The following is an 18,993-nucleotide window of genomic DNA, read 5'->3' as shown; positions in this document are numbered from 1 at the left end:
GATTCAATCTTAAAATCTGATAGAGACAGTACTGTGAAGTGTAGACCAGAGGAATTATGTCAAATTCAATTGTGGTTAATAATCTCACAGCAGATATTTTGAAGAAATTTTATTTGAGTTAGTTTGATTTAAAAGAGAAGTCTGCAACTCTCCAGAGCATGTCACCCTCTGCAGCAGTGAGGCAAAGTGCTGGTGTAGTCGTGCTAAGTTCTGTTGAAGCCTGCTATGATTAATTACTGTGATCACAAATAATTAAAATATACTAAAATACATGTGAAAGATAGAATACAGTGCATTACAACACTTAAGACACAAGGAAACAGAAGTCTGGATTGTTGGCCAACTGCAGGAAGGATATGACTTTTAAATACATCATACCTGAAAGCAACACTTACTGACTAAATATGTTTGTCAAAGTTCAGCTGGGCATTATAACCTTGGTTCGTATAGGCATACTTAAATAGCCAGGAAACCAATCTGGTGGCAAATCATTTCTTAATTCTGTGTAAGTTTTGTTGAGATTTAATTGAAGAAAGCATTTTTAATCATTCCGAATCTGATTCTAGCAATATACTAAATGTAACATTTAGAGCTGAGCCTTGTTAGCATGATAATAATCAAGAACAACGCCGCAGATAATGTGCCCAACAGAAGTGATGTGGAGGGAAAACAATAAAAGGTACAAGAATTTACCCTTGAGGATCTCCATGAGTCATGGGAGCACAGTGACACACCTTGTCAGCAAAGGTTAGATAGGACACCTGATTTAAGAAATACAAGTCTCAAGCTGCGTCTAAATGTAGAGGAATTACTTCACCCCAAACACCAATACAAACCACACATCATCATCAATCCAGAGATCCCCTGACTGAGGCAGAAAACACCCAGAACAGACTGACCTGCTTCGTCAAAACAATTTACTGAGTCATCACTAACTGTTAAACACACCAGAATGTACAGGTTGACTGCAAAGAAAATTATATTTACGTTAAACGTCAAGGAAGCCTACGTCACAGGTGCTGATCAGGTCACCTGGTGAATAAAATCTAAATATTCAGTAGCATTAATAAACTCATCACCATCCTGGCTTTATAAAATCGTACACCTACAATTGGCAGTAAAAATCAGACAAATCAGATAAAAAGCGGATTTTAGTTTGTGATAACAGATGATACTCCAACACGCAGGATCAGCAGAGTTAAGCTCTTGCTTGTTTCAACATTTCCTACAACACCCAGTATTCTGTGCAAACACAACTACTGAACATGCACCGCCAGGTTAATATTTTATCATGCGAAAGTTGAAAATGTGTATATGCAAGCACATTACAAACAATGTTGTGGAATCACACCCCATGTACTACCTGTTTGATACACTTTCTTCAGGACAGTTGAAATCCTAGCCCTACGAAGAAAATAAACAAAACACCCTTCCAGTCATAAACTTTACACTGCTAAGATGACATCATCAGTTGGAGCCGCAGGGATTAGTGATCCTCAGTGCTGATAGGCTCACAGGCAGAAGGGTTGGGATTTCATTATTAAAAGCATGCAACACACAAAATGTCAAAGTACAACAGTGGACAGTCTGAGAATAAACATTACAGCCGCAGAATCGTGACCAGAGGAAAACAAGGTAAGATTACCGTTCTTTAACCTAAGATAATCAGTTACAGTAAAAACTATACACGAGCAGCGGCTTTGAACAAATATATTAACAGTACTTCATTTTTATTGGATTGCTCCCTGTCCATTATTAATGCAACGTATTTTTGTTATTATTGCAGCAGCAGGTCTTAGCAAGGACATAAAAAGTTATGCTAAAGCAAATTAGGATGCTCCAAGTGTATGCTTTCATTTCCTAAGATGAAAAACTGCTCATTAGGTCAAAATTTGCAATGCAGCTCATATGCCAATTGTATGTGTATGGCACACACCATTGTTATTGACCAAGGTCTGAGTGGCTGCTTCTCAAAAGTTAAAAAACATTCTGATTTAATTTTTATTTTAAAAGAAGCAGACTTTTGTCTGTAGACTACTAAAGAAATGTTCTGTCTGTTGTAGGAAAACACTAGCGTAGTCACGGTAACCACCAGTCACCTGGGTGACTCATTGAGCACCACTCCTCGTCTGAAACACAAGAGAGGGAGACACAGTATAATCAGATTTTCCCCCAAATTACACAACCTTCCCGAACAGCTACTCACGCTGCGATCAGCATTGAAGTAAGCCGTTTACTCAGCTTGTGTCATTATTCATCGAGTAGTTTTATGGATGGATTGAGAAACCTTGGGAAGCCTTGGGCTACATGTACTGACATATGCACTGTAGGACACAGATTGTAATTTTCTTTATTAACTTCAGCAAAAGCTTTCAAGTTATTTATTGCTTTATTTATTCAAAACTTTATTTATAACATCTATTGAAGAACATTTCTTATTACAATCTAGCAGCTGCAAATGCAATTGCACAGCAAATGTTGGCAAGATGTTGCTTTAACCACAGAAAGCAGCAATGAAAAACATGATTGGCGTTTATGTACGGTATAATGCATTAACTGTGGCCAAAATGCACTTAATTTGTTTATGAATATGAGTATCTAGTGATAAAAAAGGTTATGATTAGTCAGTTTTGCAAAGAGAACAAAAGCAAGACTATTATTCCAGTGAAGAGAGTGTAACTGATCCCTCTCTATTGTACCTCTGTCTATAGTAGTCCCAGAAGACTGAGAGCTCTCCTAAAATGATGTCTACAGCTAAAGGCATGTCCCGAATGATACCCACTCATGTTCTGAGAGTGGGTCAAACTGTCCGCCTGGACTCGGCGCATGAGACAGTCAACCAACATCCCAGTGTCACGGAGCCCGGCAGCAACAATGGTGACTCTGATCTTGATATTTCAATGGATAATCTCAACCAGCTCATCCTGGAACTGGATCCAACATTTAAACCCATTGATGTCAACAGGAGTGTCTCGTGCATCAGGCCTCCAACAGGTACCACCTTTGTTTCTACACTATTCAAACTTTCGTTGCTGTTAGAACTCTAATTACATAAACACATCAACAAGGTCAACAAATGACAGCCTCCAACCTACAGAGGTGTGACACAGAGCACATTAAAACCAAAGTAACCATTATAAAACAAGTAGTACACATAGCCTGGGGCTTTGGAAATGTACCCTCCCTTTTTAAGATCATTTTTAATTTTTTTAATCATGGGGTAACTGCACCAATTCAGCTGTTCTGGGAGTACTGCCCAGACTAGTACCACGCCCTGCACATGTTGCTACAGACACAGAGAAGCTCACTGAAGAAGACACTCACGTGTGTCTTCTCTCAGACCAGCTCGGATCAGAAAGTGTGCACAAGAGTCAACATATATAAATGGATTTAGTGATGAGAAATCAGACATGGAAAGGTTACTTCCATCAGTTAAAAAACAGCACAGTAAAAGACTAAATGCATGCGATGTGCTGATGACTACTTCTTTTCTATTGTTGCAAAACAGTATTTCCCCTTGAAACACCTCATCACTTGCCTATAGTCTAAGGTGCATGCTATTTCAGCATTAGTCAATATTATGTAACCAGTTGCAGATGCCACCAGTCACACACAACCACAGGCTACACTTTTTCTGAGGGCATAAACTCACTCTGTGCCCATCAACACAGTGACGCAGACAGATCCTCAAGTTCACAAGAACAAGCTCCAGCTGTAATGCACAATTCGAAGCATTTAGTTTGAAGTAATGGCCTGAGCTGTGCAAGCCAGTACCAGCATGAGAAATATGAATGTCTTTATCAGGTGAGTTTAGGCCAAGCCCTTTTTGCAAACAGAAAACCAAACCCTGAAATCAGAGAAATCATGGAACAAGCAGGGTTTTTACACTGAGTGCGTTGGTCGGTGTCAAGACATATTATCCCTTTTCAGTGCTTTTGCTTAGACTTTCCTCTCCATTCCCAGACGACTCAGATGAAGATGTCTCCCACTGCGTGTTGGTCCCTCGAGGTTGTTCTCCCCGCTCCCTGCCCACCTTGGTCCCATCCGTGTCACCCAGTATACCCATCCCGACACACAGCAATGCCAGCTGCAGTCCCCATGGCAAACTGGTGTTCTCCAGCTCCCCTACATCCTCCCTGCCTCCGCTGCCATTTGGAAGTGCACCCAGACGAAATCCCTCACAAAGAAATGACGGAACCTTTTCCCAAGGATCCCTGTGCTTGTCACACTCAAACAGAAACAGTGCTGTCTCGCTCCTCTCCATGTCAACATGCTCAGACACCAGCTACATCCTTGGCAGGTAAAACTCACAATCAAAGCCAGGCCTGCCTTTAAAGGGCCCATATTATGCTCATTTTCAGGTTCATAATTGTATTTTAAGGTTGTACCTGAATAGGTTTACATGATTTAATTTTCAAAAAACACCATATTTTTGTTGTACTGCACAGCTCTCTCTCACTGCTGCAGATCCTCTTTTCACCTGGTCTCTGTTTTAGCTACAGAGTGAGACCTCTTTTCTTCTTCTGTACTATCTTTGATTGCACTCGCACATGTGCAGTAGCTCAGATGTAGATCATGTCAGCTAGCTAGCTCCATAGACAGTAAAAGAAAGGCTGTTTCTCCAACTTCAGTCAGTTACAAGGCAGGATTAGCTGGGAGACTTCTAAATGCGGGCGCACATGTAAGTAGTTCTTTTGTAGATTATGGTGAACTTGTGTGTGTTGTAGCAGTGCTTTGCTATTGAGAACGAGGTAGCATACTAGCGTTAGCACAAGCGTTAGCATGCTAACGCTACGAGCTAACGGTTGCGGTTAGCCAGCTCGTTTCGGCTTGTGACGTCACAAGCCGTGCCGATTTTGAACAGCTCACCCGGAGACTGAAGGCAGGACACATTCAGAAACCGTATCTCACTCAGAACAGCATGGATGGATTTTTTTCAAAGTTTGTATGTGTGTGGACGCACCAGAGACACAAAAGAACACCCCAAATCCCAGAAAAAGTGTTTTTTTCGTAATATGGGCACTTTAAACAAGTCTGGAATATGAGTCTTTTAAATATGTTGCAAAACCTTAACTGTGCTGTAATAAGAGGCTGACCAGGGCCAGGGTTTGTGATTTTGTTTGTGATTTTGCAGTCAAACAAAAGTTTTAAAGCTGTAATAACAGTCCAAAACTGGAAACCAGTTGTAACCATATTCCCAGAAACAGTGTAGTGCCATATTTTGTATCTGTCTCATTTAATTCTAATGTTTCAAATTAAAAAGGACTGTGACGTTAAGGTGATGTTTACTGATACACGGTATCTGTACATTCACAACATATCCTCTTCCTCCGTGCATAGCAACCTGTCCCTGGCCAGTGAAGACGCTGATGCTGACTCTCCAGAGTCCATCCTCACTTGCACGTCCGGCTCCTTCAGTGATGGGTCCAGAACGAGGCAATTTCATGACGGGCACAGCCCAGACAAGCCCCCGCTGTTAAGGCGAGGACATCTACAGGAGCGTCACGGCAAAGGAGTGCAGAGCAGTCCGTCTGTGCTCTCTAGGTCTCTCAACGACATTCCTATACTGCTCATCAACGGTGAACCACAGCCGGATCTGCACATCCAGTCTCCTGGAACAGAAATGGACTTGATACAGACCACCCTTGTCTCCAACTCAAAGCCATTTTCTCCTCACAGTGAGTCACATGTCTCATAGTAGTCCGTTTTCGCTGGCAGCTACCGTATTTTAAATGGTATTTGACCCCCATTCTCATATTGTTTGTTTGTTTAGGTTTCCAAGCCCATTTTAACGGCAGCCAGCCCTCAATGAAGTTTGTCATGGACACTTCAAAGTTTTGGTTCCGTCCACATATCAACAGAGCAGAAGGTGAGAATCTCGAAACATTACTCCAGCAATAACTCATTGAAGACGTACAGTAATAGCTTTACTCAAGCTCTGAATTGATTTCATCTTTCATCTCAGCAGGGATATAGGATTCTTCTGCAGTACAGATACAGTAATAAACACACATTTGCAACTGTCTAAGCATTTTCTATGGTGCTTCTTTCATTCTAGCTGAAGCTCTGGTAAAGGATAAGGAGGCAGGGACATTTGTGGTGAGAGACAGCACCTCCTACAAAGGCAGTTTTGGCCTGGCTATGAAGGTGGACCAAATGGCCGCCAACTTCACTGCTACCACCTACCCAGGTAAACCTACGTATACTATGTCAGTGCAGCTGCTTGACCTTATGACTCCTTTTGAATCCCGTGCTATTATAAAAGCCATAGCAGTGTTGTTTGGTCAGATACAGGAAAGAGAAGGTCATGAATGCCACAACTACCACAATCACGGACAAACAACGTGAACACAGTGCAGCTGTCGTCATTTGTCTATACCAGAGACATGAAAGACTCAGGGTTTCACTTACCCAACTCGGCTGATGTGAATGGGCATGTCTGATGGCATCCAGCCTATGTGTGGCGAGGCAGGAGACAGTTCTGTTATTTTTTCCACCCACAGTATACGCTGTATAAACACAAAAGAAAACCATCTGTTTATGGCGCTGTAAGCAATCTAAGAGGAAAGAATGGATCTCACTCACGAAACAATTTTGAGGTTTACTTCATTTGCAGATTTGTATTTCTTAAACTTTTTTAGGAATGCAGGATATGAAAGACGAGCAGAGCGTCGGGCACTGAGACCATTTCAGTGTGCAGACAGAGTACACTGTCTGTTACAATATTCCTCTGCTGAGTAATCCTTGGTCGAGAGATGTCGCTATATCTTCTCTTTTTGACATCAGTGTTATTTTGAGGAGCAATATGCAGTGTAATTTAGATATAGTCAACCAAGAAATATTTTATAGGACATAAGATGTTTTAGGGTTGTGAAAGAGTGACGTGAAATAGATCAAATCTTTAAAAAACTGAAATTACATTTAAATGAGAAGATTACTACACAGAACTATTTATTGAATAGAATTTGAATAGAGCAGCGTTTATGTTTTTAGTGATCTTGGTGTCGTTGAAGATGAATTTCACTTCGTAATTCAATGCCCCATGTACTACAACTGGCAACTAGTGTCTTGTAAGCCTGTGCTGGGCATCGTGTGGTGCAGGGCACTTAAGATAAATAAGTAAAAAGTATTTTATTGTCTTTTTTTTTATCAAAACAGGAGAGAGCAGTTCAGATCTTGTCAGACACTTCCTTATTGAATCATCCGCTAAGGGCGTGCGCATCAAAGGCTCTTCTCAGGAACCGTACTTTGGTAAGTAAACATCCAAGTTGAAAACAAGTCCAGTGATCAATTTCCATCTAAACTCACTCAAAATTCACTTGCCTACTCAATATGAGAACACATCCTGGTCTGGCTGTTGTCTGCCACACCAGAACTGAGTCAGCCATGTCTCGCCTTTAAAGATGTGGGTGGGCAGCAGTGGGTGGATCTTGAAAGGTATGAGTTCACAGGGTGTGTTCCCACACCCACAGAGCCATTATCAAGGTTCATTGTGGCTCTCTTTCTTATCTGCTTCCAAATAATTCTATCTTTACAATAGCTGTGGTGGCTCTGTAAAACCCCCAAACAGCAAAAAAAAAAAAAAAAAAACTCAACTGAACCAGATTTACTCTTAATTTAATTTAAATCTGAAAGTCTTTATATCATAATAAAAATATCCAGACTTTTAAAACTACAGTACAATTGATCCTGGAATGGGCCAATGGATTAAGATATGTATTTACATAGCAAAATTACTATCCACATACAAAACAATTACCTAAAGAAAACACTAAACTACATTAATCATAAGATATCCCCTTCCTCATTTACACTTTAAAATAATGTCAGTGAAATATTTAAAAAAATGTTTTACCTTTTGTGGTCAAGAATAGGACAATGGACGTTCTCATAGTAGCCTGCTTGTACTTTAGCTTTGTACTAACATGATTTTGTGTTATCTTTACAGGTAGTCTCTCTGCCCTGGTTTACCAGCACACTATTTCTGCTTATGCTTTACCCTGCAAATTAATGCTCCACTCCCAAGGTAGGCCATTACTGCAAAACAGGCTTTTTAATTTTGTTTGTTCATAAAAAAAAATGTTTGTGTGTACAAATGAAAACCTAATCTCTTCTTTGCCTACACAGATCTGGGCGCAGCAGAAGAGAGGGCAAATAGCAAACCAGCATCTGATGACAATAGTAGAACAGGTGGGACAAAATAACAGTGACGAATTGTTTGAATTTACATGTCATTTTACTAGCACTTATCTTCAAGGAATGCTTATAAAGTGCCACTTAACGTGATCTTGGAGCAAAAACAAGAAGCAGTTGTCAGACACAAAAAAGGAATGTCAGTAACAATGTGACGTTATGTCAGTGGATTGAGGGATAACAATGAACGAAATACGTTTCAATAACAAATGTGGCGTTTAACTACATTCAATTAACCTATATATTTTTTCCACCTTTTCATCCTCTGTAGTCACAGACATGATGGTTTTGCAGCCATGTAGGAAATGCTAACAGTAGCTTGTCCCAAACAGTTTGCTAATTGAGGTTAAGTTAGCTAACAGCTAACGTTAGCTAACTTCAATTAACTTAGTCCATGCTTTACAGTAACGTAGCCTACGTATTTAGGACTCCTCTGAAACTTTTCAGAAAGCCCTCAGGGAGAAATAGAAACATTTTAGTGTTAAGAGTAAATTTAAGTAAGGTTGTTTTGAAGCTAAGAGAACAGACAGGTTTGAGTGTGTAGGCTTCACTAAACACTTTTCACTTTACCTTGCTAGCTTTCCGGGCGAGTCAGTCAACAACAAAAAAACCTCAGAGGGTTAGCTTACGTTAATTGACCCTTAACATTATCCCACACTGGAAAAGCACACACAGGTGTAACTAATAACCTTAATTAACCTTAATGAAGGCTGCGTTTCATATACAGTATGGGTGCTAGGACTAGGGTCTTGTTGGTACGTGTTATGTTGCTTGCCCAGAAGAGGAATGGAATGAAGCTATAGCTAATTAGTGGAATTATTTACACTTGTGCTTCACCTGTGATTGGAGTCAATATGTTTTCTTTGTTGTACTACTTATTTTTAAACTTTAAAAAAGACAATCAATCAATTGATTGATGTGGCTATAATTTATGTTTCAAGTCAAGTGTATTTTGCTTTGGACAAAAGCGTCTCTGGCAGATGAAGAGATGGAACTATGTTAATGTAACATGTTTAGTCAATGAATTAATCAATCAACTGACAGTGGTGGAAGATGTATTCCGATTTTTTACTTACCTCAAGGTAAACATTCTCCACTACAGGTATGTCCTGCATTCAAGTAGAAGTACATAAGTATTGGCAGCAACATGTACTGAAAATAGGCCTACTCATTGGGCAGCAGAATGGTCCCTGTTACATTTTATTGTTGGATTATCATGAGGCATTATTACTGTGTATGCAGTATTCCATGTTGTAGCCGGTCGAGGTAAAGCTAGTTCTTTTTATGTAGTTTATTCAAGAAAAGTGATTCAGATGTTATTGATTGATATAATTGTATATTTTGTATGTAAAATGTTGTCTAATCTGCAAAGTAACTACACCTGTCAGATAAATGTAGCACAGTAAAAAGTACAACATTTCCCTCTGAAATGTGGTGGAGTTGAAGTATAAAGTACCATAAACTGGAAATACTCCACTTGTAATACTACCACTTGAGTAAATGTACTTAGTTAGCCGTCTTTCCACCACTGCCAACTGAGCAGCTAACCAAGCAATTCATTACATTTGTTTAATTTCTATATATTTTCAATCATATCTCTAAATATAAAAAAATAAATAAGATAACAATAGACCTGGACACTGGAACTGCATTGAGAAAAGACAGCTTGGGTTGAAGGTGTTCCCTGTCAGTAATAAATATAAGTCAATTTGGGCCAAATCATATTTAAAACATGATTTATTTATGTCTATGTCTCCTATTAGAATTTAAAAGGGGGTTAACTGACCTCACAATCCAGGAGGGAGTTTTAACTTGATTAAATGTACTACACCACATGTTTAATGATGTGTATGTGCATTCAACCTCCACTTCTAATCAAACTGTCTTTTCCATAGCTTGCAATTTCGTCTACCTGAATGCTGTCCCCACTGAAACGCTGACGGGCCCTTGTGCGGTGCAGAAGGCGGTGTCCTCTACATTTGCGAAGGCCCCAGGTTCCTTCACACCAACCATAATCAATCTGAAGGTGTCTTTGAAGGGTGTCACGCTGACAGATATCAACAGGAAGTAAGAAAACACACATCCTGTCATCCCGCTGCTGAGATTTGTACTTACAGTACACTACAAAAACCCATGGTGGTTTGGGTGCAACGTTGAGTTAGACTGATCATATTTAACAGCCATAAACCTTTCTTTTCAGGCTCTTCTTCAGACGCCATTACCCCACTCACCTGCTTAGCTACAGTGGGGAAGATCCAGACAATCGACTGTGAGTATACAGCAGCAAGTTATGAAATCAAAGGGATTCATTTTGAGAATGATACACACTTCCACAAATATTCTTTGACGTTCACTATGGTTACATTCTCTTTCATGTTAGTAACTGTATATAAAGAGCTGATAAATCACCTTATTGGTATCCCTTGTTGAGTTTTTGAAGAGATATACATTTTTAGTTAATTTACCAAAAGAATGTATTTACAATGTTTATACAGTTAACTATTTACATATTTGTGTTGACACAGTCAGTATTTGCATATTTGCATGTGTAATTATTTATATCAGCAGTATGAATCTACCACTGTGGTTTTCCTTAGCCCATTTACCTGGGGCTAAGTTCTGCTAGTGTATGGTTAGTTCAGCAACAATGAAGGAAGTGTTGTTGTTGTTGTTGTTGTTGTTGTTGTTGTGGAGCTGTTGAAAGTGTGAAGAACAGCAAAGTGCTGCTCAACAAAGTGATCCTTCTCCATCCAGCTGTTTTTTTCTTATTTAGAATGATACAACCACCACATATCGAACCCTCACGTTACATATACACACAAGTTTTCTTCTTTTTTTTTTAACCGCATAAAATCACACATGTCACTAATCACATTCATGATGGCTTAGTTCCATTTTGTTGCCCCTTGCTGGACATTTCATCAATAAAAAAAATTAAAAAACCCAGTTATTTCTGAAACATAACTAACATTTATTTTATTTTTTTTATTTTTTACAGGTGGGTGAACGGTTCCAATTTTGGTGCAAGGTGAATTTGAACTTTAATTCCTGACAAAAACCAGAATGATGTTTTGTATTTACCTGTAAATTTGACATGTGACTCATGCGAGGATTCATAGCTAAGCCTCCCAGGTTTCAGGTTCACACCTGAAATACATATCTGTTATACTTCTATTCAGGGCTGAAGGAATTATTGGTTTGCAAATTCCAAATGGCGATTTGGAATAATGCGATTAGCTAATCATGAAAGACGATTAATCGAATGGGAATTATTTGGTTGAATGTTTGGTGTAACATTTGGTTTAACATGTATTATTACTCTTTACATTATTATATTCACTGTTTTTTCATAAGATAAATGCTGCATGATGTTACATTTCACAGATTGTTTAAAGAATTGTCCTATTTTCCGTTTATTTTTCATTTATTTTTTTATTACCATATTTATCCTGATCGATGAAGGTGCGATATTTAGCTAAAAGATGTAGCAAATATTGCAATATCTGGCAAAAAAAAACCTTCTTCTTGAACTTCAATTTGTACTAATTCAATCTAATCTAAATCTGTCACTTCTTTGTCCCAACAGGATGTTTGGCTTGGTGGCGAAAGGTGTGGAGGCTGGCATGGAGAATGTATGCCACGTCTTTGCAGAATATGACCCCCTGCAGCCTTGCAACAAAGTCACCAAGGTTATTCAGGCCGCCATAGCCAAGCCGTAGACACACAAGAGACTGAGACAACATGATACAGCGCCAGCCTGTCTTATACTGCGCTTTGCTCAAGTAACCCGTCCAATATGGTGGCCATTGGTAAGTCTCTCCTGCTGTTTGTTAAACTGGACAAGTTACAATACCAGCAACATCTGATTTAGAAGTGCTTAGGACAACCCAGACTCTGCCATGGTCACGATTACAGTCATATTGGTGAAAATATGGCATATATGTAGATATACAAGACAGCTGTCGATCATGAACGTAACAGGTAACAGACAAGGATCCAGCAACATATGATTGTAATTAAATGTCACACTGTTAACACATTTGTAAAAAAATATTGGTACAAACTCAACAATATTTTTGTTATACTCCCAAAAAATAATTTCTATGTAAAATGTAATTGTAGAAAATGTCAGAAACCAATGTGTTAAACTCAAGGCCTGCGGGGCCGAACCCGGCCCCTCTCAGGTTTTAATCCGGCCTGCATATCAATTGAGCTTCACAATAAATATTTATGTAGTTGTGCGCCAAACCCAAAAAGTGCTTTTCAAACTGCAATGACTCGACACTCAAAGCAGAATTTGGCAGATTTGTGGACACTCAGAAACTGCCACAGAACCAGTGAGTTTTCATATTCAGGCTGAGAAACAGGTTGCTGTGAGTCGGCTGTGTGGTAGCCTACTTTTAAAAAAGTAATCTTTGTTTCGCTTGATTTGCTAAACTCTATGATGGCTTAGGAACTTTTTTGCAGACTTTTGTAGAGCTTTATGTCAACAGAAAATGCGACAAAAGTTCGAAAAAAGCAACAAAAGTGTCGGAAAAAGCAAGAAAATGACAAAAGAACGTGACAAACATTAAAAGAAAGTGACATGGAGTAATACAGTCAAAGATATTTGACTTTTCTTAATAAAAGCATGTCAATAAACTATACTTGTCTGGCCCTTGATGTGACTGTCATTTTCCAGAGTGGCCCTTACTGGAAGTGAGTTTGACACCCCTGGGTTAGGGCATGGTAAAGCACTTGATCTGTCTTATTTCTTAATGTACAGTAGAATGATTCCCATGTAAACCAATGAGGTGTAAATCTGCACTAGCCGATGCGTGCATGTGATAGTGATGAGAGATTTTGAAGGTTCTGTTAATAAACATAGTCACATGGTAACATCCTTTCATTTCAAAGCAGAAACTTTGCATATACCCTAGTTGTACATTTCAGCCTGTATTTATTATACTACAGTGTAAACTAATTCTTCTCTGTATATTCATGTATTTTTTCAAAGTTGTTATGAGCAATAAACACGTTGACCTGTTGAACTTGTGCATGTGCATGCTTACAAATGTTTGTCTAAGCTTGAGAGAGAGAGAGGGAGAGAGACGCCGTGCATGAAAGTGTGAAAAACAGAGAGCTTTATCTTTTCCTTTACCTCATCATCAAAGTCTTTCTGTAAATATAAAGGAAGACATTGTGGTTTATCGCTTTGTGTCTTCTAGTTACATGTTTAACAAATGGAGTCAGCATACTCCTATGGGTACTTTGGAATACTGCAGAGGGGTCTGTGAGATAAAAAAAAATATATATATATATATATATATATATATATATATATATATATATATATATATATATATATATATATATAAATAAACTGATATAAAAAATATATCATCATGCATAATTCCTAAAATAATTGTACTATAATAATGATGAATTTAGTGATGGATTCTAAACATTTGAAATAGCATTTAAGTGTTTTTCAGTTACATGGTCGTTGTTTAAAAAATGTAAAAACAAAATGTAAATCAGACACTGATGGAGCCATGCTTTAATGCTGTGGTTCTCAATCTTTTCAAGTCACGATCCCCCCCCCCCCCAGGATTATGAGCGACCCCCACCACCCCCATCGACAACGAGAGAAAGAGAGCTGCAAACCGGTGTAAACAGCTGCCTCCAAACCCTTGCTGATTTTGAGTGATTTTTGTGAATGCTCTGATTGATACACGTAAACAAAGAATGCTTTGCTTTAATGACTTATAGTACCTAGCCTTGTCCAATGTGTTCCAGGCTCTGTGGATTTGTGATGCATTTGTGACTTTTTCTCTCCCCCTGACCCCTTTCTGTGTTCCAGGACCTCCTGATTTACAAATGAGGCTCTGAATATAACACATGACATGTACCAAACTTCACACATTAATGTAAAAACCATTCCCCAGTCTAGAATATGTAATTTCTTTTTTTTCTCCCCAACCATCTGGCGACCCCCAGAAATGATCTTGCGACCCCCTTTGGGGTCCCGACCCCCAGGTTGAGAACCACTGCTTTAATGTATTCTTTATATAGCCTTTTTTTTTTCCTACCAAAAATGTTTTGCTCTGCTCAGGGCCTACTTGGCTGAAAGAAATATGTCAAAGGGGGTACATTATTGAAAAAAGGTTTGAGATCCACTGTTATGATGCTTATGATGATATGAACATTTGACAGAAAGCACAACACACACTGCACATATTTTTTTTATTTTTTATTTTCAAATGATAAATTGTTAGATAAAAGCATAATGCCTCATTCTTGAGTTACAGAGCTCACAGAATGAAGTGTGCTCCATGAAGCAAAGCAAAACCAAGCCCAGAACTGCATAGATAATATCTTTAAATATTCTCAATATATTCTGAGGCACCCAAATGCAATGCACAATGGTCCTTTTCTTAGTTTTATTTTATTTGGTGCCAACTTAAAAATGTAGCATAAAAACTCTTAATCTAAGGTGTAACAGATAGCACGTGCTACACACCCCGAGTTGAGCATTGAAGATATACTGCAGTGTTAACTATTTACAAATACTGCCCTCCTCTGGTTAAGACAGGGAATTTAAATCCTCTGAGACATGGTGGGTGTTAAGAGCTTCACTGCTGTTAAGATCACAGTGAGCTGGGTTTTCTTTTTTTTTTGCGATAATGCATCGGAAAATGTAGCTACATTATCAGTCTGTGTTGCAAGATTTCTTTTTTCTCCACAAAGAGAGAATAATGAACTGCAATGACAGAAGACCCTCAAAGTACACACGATCTGGATATCTCTCAGTGCTAATGTTCTTCTATGTGCTGTATGTGTCTGCAGTAACAAGCATTTAGAGACTTCAGGGAAACTATTAGGGTGGGGGAGGCTGAACGTTATGTTTAACTTATGTTTTTAAACTCAGCATTATTAGTATTTCTATTGGACCCTCCCCTTGACTACGAGAAAAATTGCAACACCCTCCCCACAAGATCTTAAAGTGATTTAGCTCTATTGAATTGTTACAATTAATTTTGCCATTAACAACTAAAAGTGCACGAAAAAAATTAGGATTGTGTGCTTCAAACATATGGCAAGCATAACAAAATAATGTGCCCTGCTTACTGAACAGTGACAAAATAGGGTGCTAACTGAAGAGATAACATTCAATTAATAAAAAAACAACATAATCCTCCCACTTTTCTGCACCCCTGTCCCCCCTAATAATTTCCGTACAGTCTCTTAAAGAAAAAAAGAAATCCACCTTTAGATAGTTCACAGCAGCTCATAGTGAGTCCACTCCTTCATTTATCTCCATCTAACTGTGCACTTAGCCTCCTGTACCAAGTGTTAATTAGAATTAAAGGCTGTAGTTGTGTGTGTGTGTTAATATAATCTCTATGGTCCAGTGACCTCATACTGAAACTGTGAAAGCATTGGGAGACACTTTTTCTTTTTTTGTAAGGTAATGAATGCTCTGATATATATATTGATGTGGTTTTCTGACACTATACAAAAAAATGCCCCCCTTAGATCAGCACAATAGCCTGATGGGAAATGCTTATCCTGCCAGAAGTCGAGATTTGATGAGAGAATTCTTGAGTTTCGAGTCGTCAGTTGCACAGTTTCAAAAAATGCAAAAGTTCAAAGAATGCTGTGATTTGAAAACGCACATTAAAGCGCATCAATGGCAATGGATGGTAATACCCCGGATGTCAGTGACACAGCTGATGTTTCTGGTACTTCAATGATCACCAGTGTTAACCCCAGAGCAGCGTAAAAGCAGTGAGAGTTACTGTGTGATAGTCGGGATGCTGCGCGATCTCTTCATGATCAGACACACCTCCACGTCGGGGAGGCTGTCCTGTTTGGTCTGGCCACAGCCCTCGTCTGCTGCAGCCATGTGCAGGTCGAAGCGCAGAGACACCGACTTCTTCCGCAGCTTGGGATTCCCTCTGAAGAAGGAGCCCTCCCACTGCTTCACCACCTTGTCAAAATTCTCCGTCCTGGTAGGAGAGAGGTCAAAAGTCGTGGCAATAAACGTGTGATCGGAAGTGATCGGATGTCGAGTTCCTACTGACCCGATTGTTTTGTTACTTAATGACGACTCTAAATTGCACCTACTTGCTTGGGAGGAAATTTGGCTAGCCGGCTCAACTGCAACCAAGAAAATGATAGCTCAGCACCGGCTCCCCCTTCACTCGCTTTGTATAAAACAGTGGTTGGTGTATTTTCTAGACATAGTTATGCTTGAGCTCTCTACAGCAAGCATTAACAAAGCCAAATCATCAACTGGCAGCCTATGGAAAAGTGCAGCAGCACAAATATTACAGACTTAATGACCTCAGCGTCACAAGAATTAGAGGAGAGTGATTAAGCAAGGTGTGGTTTCTGTTTGTGTGTTTGTTTTGTTTTCCTCGAGACCCCAGAGGGTGGGGGAGTGGGAGAGGGTCTTTGTTCTTGTTCAATTTGTGTTTCTCCGTTCTGTGCGCCATCTGACATTACCTGTCACACATTGTGGAATTTGTTTTGTATGTCTGAAGGTGCTAATAAAAAATTGATCGCACCAAAAAAAAAAAAAGAAGTCGTGGCAATAGACCTTTTTCACAGCAGACATGTTGACATGTCATAGTAGGAAAAGCACAGGTGTATTCAAAACCATTAATGATGGCTGCATTCCACTTAGGAGAGGTATTGTGCATGCTGACTCACTGAAATAGCTTACTGGGACACTGGAATTGGAATTGGAATCAGTTTCAGCTGTGCTTTTCCTACTATGACAGGTCAAAATGTCTGCTGTGAAAAAGGTCCATAAAAAGCTGATGATGACACACGATAAATGTCACACAACGCTCATTATGCGTTTTTAGATTATCTGGACAATGCATGGACACTGAGAATAAAAATGTTTTGAATAGGTGTTTTTTATGTTTTTGTTTTTGTGATTAACAATTTGTATTATATTTTTTACATCATCAGGGTTTCTGCACGTTTCACCAAGTCAAATTTAAGACTTTTTAAGACCATTATGAATGATATGAATTTACGACCTTTATCACAACATAAACTGGTGTCTAGATTGGCTGCAAAATACACTAAGTTGCATGTTGGTCTCATTTGTAGTCGTAATACAGCAAATTATATTTAGACTAGCGACAGAAAGAACTACAACACCACATAATTAAAAAACAGAAAACGTTCTAAAGCGCTGCGGGAGCATTTCAGTGAGCATTAGAGGTAGCGTTACATGGACGTAGAAAAATGAAGACAAAATAATGGAGAGGGGGTTGGAGACTCCTCATGTGAGGAGGGCCCAAAAAGATGCTAGAATGAATAGCTGTGGATACAGGGAGGGGCCCATAGAGAATGCCTTTCTACAGGTCCCAGAATTTTGTGCTACGCCCCTGCCAAAATCGATCCGATTCCGATTTGATATCAATTAGGTTAGGCAAATTTCAGTTACAAAACCAACTTTGCTTGGATATAAAAAAAGATTCTCAGAGAACTTATGCACCAGGTTTATATTTACATTAAGAATTGACCCCTGAAAACGAGGGCCAATTCACCACATCCATGGTGCAAAGGCATATATTAAAAAGATTGATTTCGGGATTTTATTAATTGATATCAGAACACTCAAACAAAGTTAGATTTTAATTGGAGAATCGATTATTTTAACCCAACCCCTAAGTATCATTGTGTGTCTTTCATTCATTCATTTCATGCATGATACACCTGGTTGCATAGTAACACCAGAGGGCAGCAAGGGAGAACTCTTCAGTTGCCTCAGACGTGACCTGGTATAAGAGCTATTTATCTCAACATATGCAACTCCCCTTGTAATAACATGCAACCAGTCTGGCACTCAATAGACTCACTGATGGTCAGACCAATTGGGAACAATTAACCACATCTGCTACTTGATCCTGGCACCCCTAAAAAATAATTGCTCAAATCTATTGTGAGCTGAGGAGTTCTGCTCTAGGAATATCACGGCATCGTTAAAAAAACTAAACCCAGAATCTAGATACCGAGATCATTCAGAAAAAAATTCGGAGCCATTTTACAGAAAACAGTGTTGTTCAGCACATTAGTCAAAATCGCATTAATCTCTAATTTTCAAAAATGATTGATGCTGCATACCGCCCCTGCTTAACCCATAACCCGCTGACGCCATTCAGCAATTAAGAAACAGCAATGAGTAGAAAAAAGGTAGTCTAGTATCATGAATCCCAGTCAGTGGTGTAGTCTAGTTTTTTGTAGTGGGTATACTGTGATTTTTCCCTCCCAGGAAGGGATACAGCATATAGCATCAGCCTCATCTGGCTTATTTTCTGTAGTTTCTGTAACGTAATCGTCTGCTGCGGTGTCACCCGAAGCTTCAGTAGCTTCAGGGGCAGGCTTACGGAAATAACAGACCTGTCATAGTAGGAAAGGCACAGGTGTATTCAAAACCATTAATGATGGCTGCATTCCACTTAGGAGAGGCCCTGGTATGGTGCATGCTGACTCACTAAACTAGCTTACTGGGACACTTGATGGAATTGAACCAGCTTCTACTTTAGTGATTTACATTAGTTCATTTCATGTTTGCACAGAGAATGACCGCCAAGCAACTGTGTTGTTGTTCCTAGGTGACTTGCAACACAGACAGGGTAAATTTATGACCAAAACGGTACATATCCTTGTGCTTTTGTAAGTGGGTATATGGAAATTCTTGACCTTTCCTAGTGGGTATATGCATACCTGCATATCACGTAGACTACATCACTGATCTCAGTACTATTATCACTACGGCTTTTGACTCAGGCTGGG

General features: G+C 39.2%; 2 protein-coding genes across 5 annotated transcripts in view; one reads left to right on the top strand and one right to left on the bottom strand.

Moving 5' to 3' along the window:
• Positions 1 to 1,450: 1,450 nt before the first annotated feature.
• On the top strand, positions 1,451 to 13,219 carry LOC144527210 (tensin-4-like). 2 transcript variants are annotated; one of them, XM_078265167.1, is made up of 13 exons: positions 1,451 to 1,635; positions 2,712 to 2,994; positions 3,964 to 4,300; positions 5,341 to 5,678; positions 5,774 to 5,869; positions 6,059 to 6,190; positions 7,159 to 7,251; positions 7,949 to 8,026; positions 8,128 to 8,190; positions 10,089 to 10,260; positions 10,394 to 10,462; positions 11,192 to 11,221; positions 11,780 to 13,219. In XM_078265167.1, the coding sequence occupies exons 2-13, from the start codon at positions 2,742 to 2,744 to the stop codon at positions 11,910 to 11,912; spliced, it is 1,794 nt and encodes a 597-aa protein (XP_078121293.1). In that variant the 5' UTR covers positions 1,451 to 1,635; positions 2,712 to 2,741; the 3' UTR covers positions 11,913 to 13,219. The 2 variants fall into 2 exon arrangements, with proteins under 2 accessions (XP_078121293.1, XP_078121301.1); XM_078265175.1 differs by lacking the exon at positions 1,451 to 1,635 and having other exon boundaries at positions 2,385 to 2,994.
• A 1,618-nt stretch (positions 13,220 to 14,837) lies between these two features.
• krt222 (keratin 222) overlaps positions 14,838 to 18,993 on the bottom strand; it is a 28,492-nt gene continuing 24,336 nt past the window's right edge. For all 3 annotated transcript variants that reach the window (XM_078265101.1, XM_078265108.1, XM_078265118.1), the window contains one exon: positions 14,838 to 16,184. In XM_078265101.1, coding sequence (XP_078121227.1) covers positions 15,971 to 16,184 — 214 coding nt within the window. In that variant the 3' untranslated portion in view covers positions 14,838 to 15,970. The remainder of the gene's footprint in view (positions 16,185 to 18,993) is intronic.

This window comes from Sander vitreus, chromosome 2, assembly GCF_031162955.1.
Source record: "Sander vitreus isolate 19-12246 chromosome 2, sanVit1, whole genome shotgun sequence".
In the NCBI taxonomy this organism is placed as follows: domain Eukaryota; kingdom Metazoa; phylum Chordata; class Actinopteri; order Perciformes; family Percidae; genus Sander; species Sander vitreus.
This window is presented reverse-complemented; position numbering and strand designations above follow the sequence as displayed.